This window comes from Rhinoderma darwinii, chromosome 2, assembly GCF_050947455.1.
Source record: "Rhinoderma darwinii isolate aRhiDar2 chromosome 2, aRhiDar2.hap1, whole genome shotgun sequence".
Taxonomy (NCBI): domain Eukaryota; kingdom Metazoa; phylum Chordata; class Amphibia; order Anura; family Rhinodermatidae; genus Rhinoderma; species Rhinoderma darwinii.
The window spans coordinates 242,824,686-242,830,963 of record NC_134688.1 but is presented as its reverse complement, the minus strand read 5'-3'; the positions used below and the strand labels follow the sequence as shown (position 1 = coordinate 242,830,963).

Sequence of the window (6,278 nt, the reverse complement as noted above, 5' to 3'; positions counted from 1 at the left end):
CTACGGGTAAGTTCACACGTAGCGTAAATACTGCACATTTTCTGCAACAAATTTCATTGTGTAAAATCCGCAGCATAATACAGCAGCAGCAAAGTGGATGAGATTCTACCAAATCCCCTTCACACACTGCGTAAATGATAAGTGGAAAAAAACGTTCAGAAATTGACCTGCGGTGCGGTTTTCTTAATCTGCAGAATGTCAATTGTATTTTCGTAATCGCTGCTTTTGTGTTGTGGGATTTCCCCATTAAATTCAATGGGAAGTAAAACCTGCAGCAAGTAGCAGATAATGCGTTTTTTTGCGGCGGAATAGCAGCGATTCCGCCGCAAAAAAAGTGTGTACTTACCCAGAATTCTGTGTTTCTTCGTCCAGCCTGGCCTCTTTGGATGACCTTTCCATCCATGTGGCCGCTGCAACCAATCACAAGCTGCAGTGGTCACATGGGATTAAGCGTCATCCTAGGAAGCTGGTCTGCAAGACTTCAGAGGGTAAGTATGTGTTGTTGTTTTTTTACGAGCAGTTTTCCGCAGTCGACATTCTGGACGAAAAAATTAACCACAATTTGGTGTGATTTTTTTTCAGTCGGAATTCCCTGCAACCGCCAGGGAGGATACGCTGTGTACCTTTATGCAGTGTCTCCGCCCTGTGTGAACGTAGCCTAACAGGGACAATAGTCACTATAACAGGGTTCATATACCCTGTAAATCTGCAGCCCCAGTTACATTAGAAAAGTCCCCTTTTTTGACTTTCTAGGGATAGACCATAATAACAAAATTTATTTGGGGATTTGCCTTGTTCTCCTCTGGAATACAAACCTTGGCATCATCTGTGCATATTCACAGCACACTGCATATACCCATGACCCATGAGAGCAGACAACTTTTAAGGCTGAGCTGCCCATAGGCATAGACGTGTTCTAATAAAAGGTTCCATTTTTTTTCCTACATTTGGTTAAATATTGTTATGTGTTTTTTCATAACTAAGAAATAATCATCTGTTGTAACTTCATCTACAGAAATAGAATCCAGAATCTAGACTTCAATAATCATGGGGAAAGCTTTCAGCTGCTGCAAGCTGGTTCCCAATGTAAAGAGCAAAGTAAGAGTGAGCCGCCATGAAGACACACAGAAAACAAAGAAAGGAAAAAACCACCACGAACCAAGTAACAGTTGCAAGTATAGTATTACTCCAGTCATCAGTGCTGATCTGAAGGAGACTCTGACAACTACTAAGCCACCAAGTGTCAAGATGGACTCAGAATATCCAGTCCTCAAAGATCAAGTGTCCACTCAAGAGCAACAAATATTTAATGTTCCACAGCGCATCATACTACACACATACACCAAGAAGATCCTAAAATGTTTAGCAGACTTTCTGTGCCGGAGATGCTTCCAGCTGTATCACCTTTCCCCAATAGATGTAGTAGAGTGGATAACAAGCATAGACAGACAACTTCTCCTTCAAGGATGGCAGGGCCAAGGATTTTTAACATCAGGCACTGTGGTGTTCCTGTACATGCTTTGCCGAGATCTCATCTCTTCCGAGATAAGAAGTGAGAAAGAACTAAAGGCAACCTTGTTAACATGCTTGTATGTGTCATATTGCTATATGGGACACCAGATCTCCTACCCACTAGGTCCCTTCCTGGTAGACGGCAGAAAGGAGACCTTTTGGTACCAATGTCTGTCCATCATTGCACACATGAGCTCAAAGATGATGCGTCTCAATACTGACCCAAAGTATTACAGTCAGATGTTTGTGAGCCTTAGAGCTGAAGGAAGACAAGCAAACGAAAATCTTCTGATGAGTGGACTACCTGGAATGATGGCCAGAGAGGAAAGTTCACACGGATCATACTACACTTTATATCTCTGAACAATATTCCATCAAAAATAGACACCACTCCAATGGGAAACGAAGCTTCAGTTTGTGGTAGCTATTAAAGAACTAAAACCTTTTCCTGGATCCATCGTCTCTACAAACTGCCAGGAAGTGACATGTAATCGGCCAACAACAGAGCTCTCAAATGTAATTTACTCTCCCAGCGCCGGTCTCTATCAGCAAGGATCAGTCTCAGTGGAGCAGTCCATGAGTACGCACTCCTGTAGAGCAGTCTCTTGGCCTTACATGCAGTGGGAGGGACACTTGGTACTCAAGACCGAGGTTTTAAAATGTGCACTACTCCCCCCACCCTCTGCCATGTCTGGACCAATCTTAGTCAGGTCTAGGAGCCAGCGCCAAAGTTACAAATCTCTGTCCTTGATACATGCTGTCGTGTTACTACTTGGATACATGCTGTCATGTTACTACTTTGGGTACATGCTGTCATGTTACTACTTGGGTACATGCTGTCATGTTACTACTAGGGACTGTGTGCATATTACCCTTTTATCACGCTAGGTTAGACTAAAACCTTTTGCTATAAATAACAAGACAAACTACCACTGAACTTTTAAACGTGGGTTGACATGGACGGTCGGCCACAGCTTTATTTATTTATTAATTTAATATTTTCAAAATATATAGCTGTAAACCATTATTAATGAACCCGTATGCCAGCCCGCCTAAGGCCCGCCTGTAGGTCGTACTTTTCCACAAATAGCGCCTGCTGTGACATAAAATCCACAAACACTCTGAGAAAATAAAACAATGACAACCAAAAAAGACCATCAAACAACATATTGGACTCCAACATTGAAGTGTCATGAATAAACATAACAAAAGCCAAATTGTATGCGGTTTCCTTTCTTAGTTTCATCAATCATTTAGCTTTTTTTTTTTTTTTTAAAACCGTTATTTTCCATTGTGTTATTCCACTTTTTTTTTTTAACATCCTTTTTTTTTCTTTTCTTTTCTTTTTATAAATATATACATAATTTCTCTTTCTTTTTTTTTTTTTTTCATAAGAGAAAAAAATTGGGAGGGAGGGTGGGAAAAACAGGTAAGTGTACACACGATTCTTTGGCAATACAAATCCCTGAGTGGTAACAGCCAAAAGAGGAAGATTGTCCTCCCTATCTGCCATTATAAACCCTAACATTGGAGGGTGTGTAAGCTGCTCTATAACTCCCACCAAAACGCCCCCATGGGCGGGTGCCCCACTGCTATAGGCTCCTTATTATAAACAACCTATGGAACGAAACCCACCTAGCTTAACGTAACCAAATTAACCCCTTTATTGCTACCCAGTCCTGGGTACAACGGGCAATAAGCCTGAGTGCCTTCAAGACTGTGTGCATATTACCCTTTTATCACGCTAGGTCAACCGAAACAGAGCCTCCTCCATACCATTCTGGAGCACGGACAAAAAGATATCTAACCCGATATCAGTGAGGTGTACCCCGTCTTGTAGCAGCAGACACCGATTGTCACCTTCCAACTGCCGGTGTCTAATCACCACACCTCCACCAGCCCTGACATACCTGGACACCCTGGTTTTAAGCAGCCTCCTGTGCCTTTTAATTGCCGCCTCATCACGGGCCCCTTGCCAAACCGCCCTGGGAATGACCTCAGACCACACCAGCACCAATTCGTTAAAAAACAAAGTAAACCTCTCAAAGTCGGACTGGATCAGTGCTATGAGCTCACCCAAGCAAAAGGAACATAGGTCATTCCCCCCGACATGGATAACCAGTACCGTAGGACCGACTCGTTGTCCGCTTATGGCCACCACCTCGGGCAAGACGTACAGCCACCTCAGGCCTCATAAATCCCTCCAATGAACGTCGGCTCCCAGCAGACCCAGCGAGAGACCTCCTGGTCGTATTGCCGCTCTTCGTTCTGCCCAAAAAACGGAAGAATGATCAAGTATCCATATAACGTGGCGTGAACCTAGAACGAAAACAATAAGAAGCTATTGCAATATTAAATCTGGGCAGAAATAACTGGCAAAACAGTCAGAGCGCCACCGCCCAATGCGCCGTACCTCCTCATCAGATAGGCCCAAGCCACTGGATGTGGTAGCGGCTCCAATGAGGAACTAATGTGTTCCGAACTCCATGTGGGGAAAGCCAGCATGAGTTAACGCTGAACGAAATATAGACGTGAATTGAAACCTAGTGAGTGGTTTACCATTGGCATGTGACAAGAATTGCGTACCTGACGCACGAACATTTATATAAAGTGTGACGGCCCAGACAGGGCAGGCCGGACCGGGAACCGGTCTCAAAGATACCCAACATCCTTTGCCAAAAATGTCTGTCTTCGACTTCCGAATACGGAAACGAACCCCTGAATTGGACAGTGCAATATCGTCAGCCAACAAACCGCCAGGCCGGGTAGCCAGGTAGCCGCTATCAACTCCGAGATACGTAAAGCCCCAAAAAAGGCCAACACAAAGGCCGCTTAAAAAATAAAGATATTTCGAAAGGGGAAGAACAAACATGCTCAAGGGCCTGTAACAATTTTATGAGAATTGGGAATGAAACCGGGCGTCGGGCTTCTCTTTTAACCGCGGACTTCTTCCAACCCTTTAGAGCCTGCGGGCGGATTTACACGAGTGTGTGCGTTTTGCAGGCACAAAAAAACGCTGCTTTTTCCACCCGCAAAAGGCACTTGACAGCACCGTGTGTCATGATCATATGGTGTGCGGCTGCGTGCTTTTCGCGCAGCTGCCATCATTATGACACTCTGTATGTTTGTAAACAGAAAAGCACGTGGTGCTTTTCTGTTTACATTCATAGTTTGACTGCTGTTGCGCGAATCACGTGCTTCCCACGGAGCTGCCTCCGTGTGGCATACGTGATTTTCACGCACCCATTGACTTCAAAGAGTGCGTGATGGGCGAAAAACGCTGAAATTGAGGACCTGTCGTGAGTTTTACGCAGCAGATTCACGCTGCGCAAAAATCACTGGTAGTCTGCACTGACCCATAGACTAGCATAGGTCCGTGCGATGCGCGTGAAAAGCACGCGGGTTGCACAGACGTATTACACGTTCGTGTAAATCCGCCCTAAAGAAAGATTTGGTTAAATCTGGCCATGCGCGCAATTGAAATAAAAATGCCAGGCCCTAAAGGTTACGCTGCGCTACAGCCCCTGAGACCCCACGGTCATATAACCTAGACAGGTACACCAATACATAACCAGGTAGGGTAGCGTCGTCAGGACCCAGGGGACGGACCCCAACAACATCCAACCACTCATTCCACGCCTTACCGTATGTAGCCCAGGTAGAGGAAGCGAGGGATGACCTTACGAGGGGGACCAGCTGAGATCCAGCATCCTCCACAGCGTATCCGGCCAGCTGGCCCCTTCCAAGTCCGCCCATGGGCAGAGGGAACAGAAAACCTGCCAATTAAAACGGGAAAGGGCGTCAGCAACATTATTTTGAACACCTGGAATATGTCGCGCCCTAAACTGAATGTTGTGCTGCAAGCATCTAAGCACCAAATGCCTAATCAGAACCACTACCGGCATTGAAGTGGAAGTCAAATGATTCATCGCATGGACCACGCTTGCATTGTCTGACCAAAACACCATGGATGAATTAGCTAACTTATCACCCCACAATTCTATTGCAACTATGATAGGGAACATCTCCAGCAAAGTTAAATTCTTGCATCAGCCAGGAAGGCGCTATGCTTCAGGCCATGGGGCCGAACACCAGGAAGGGCCCAATATAGCCCCAAAACCGTCTTTTCCCGCCCCATCCGTAATGAGTGGGCAACCGAACGCCAGCCGTAGATAATGACAGGCGACGCGAAAAAATACGTTTCATGGGCATGACTCTACTGGCGAACACTAACAGACTTAACAAGGATTGAACCTGCCGGAGCTGTAATTTCTTAGCCGAAATGGCCGCTGTCAAATGCAAGCGCAATTTGATGACTTTGTCAGCCGGTAATCGGAAAACCATCTCCGAAGAGACAATTTTTATACCAAGGAAGGACAACACTGTAGTAGGGCCCTCAATTTTCTCTTCGGAAAGGGGGACACCGAAACGGGCTGACAAACTGCGAAAGGAATCCAGCAATAATTGGCACTGCGGCGACGCAGCCGGGCCTACGAAAAATAAATCGTCCTAGTAATGCGTAGCCGATGTACACCCTGAAAAGTCCTTCAAAACCCATTCCAAAAAGGAACTAAAAACGTCAAAATAAAAACATGAAATTGAACAACCCATAGGGAGGCACATATCATAATAAAACCGTCCAGCTAACTCACAACCAAGCAGGTGAAAACAATCCGGGTGAACGGGTAATAGCCGAAACGCCGATTCGATGTCCGATTTGGCCATAAGGGCTCCCTGCCCCCTTGACAAACTAACTCCACCGCCCT

The 6,278-nt window shown here is 45.5% G+C and overlaps 1 protein-coding gene across 1 annotated transcript; it reads left to right on the top strand.

Annotated features, from left to right (window-relative positions):
• Positions 1-1,036: 1,036 nt before the first annotated feature.
• LOC142741028 (cyclin-dependent kinase 5 activator 1-like) lies at positions 1,037-2,721 on the top strand. Its single transcript, XM_075850431.1, has one exon. The coding sequence runs from the start codon at positions 1,048-1,050 to the stop codon at positions 1,873-1,875; it is 828 nt and encodes a 275-aa protein (XP_075706546.1). The 5' UTR covers positions 1,037-1,047; the 3' UTR covers positions 1,876-2,721.
• The last annotated feature ends 3,557 nt before the right edge of the window (positions 2,722-6,278 follow it).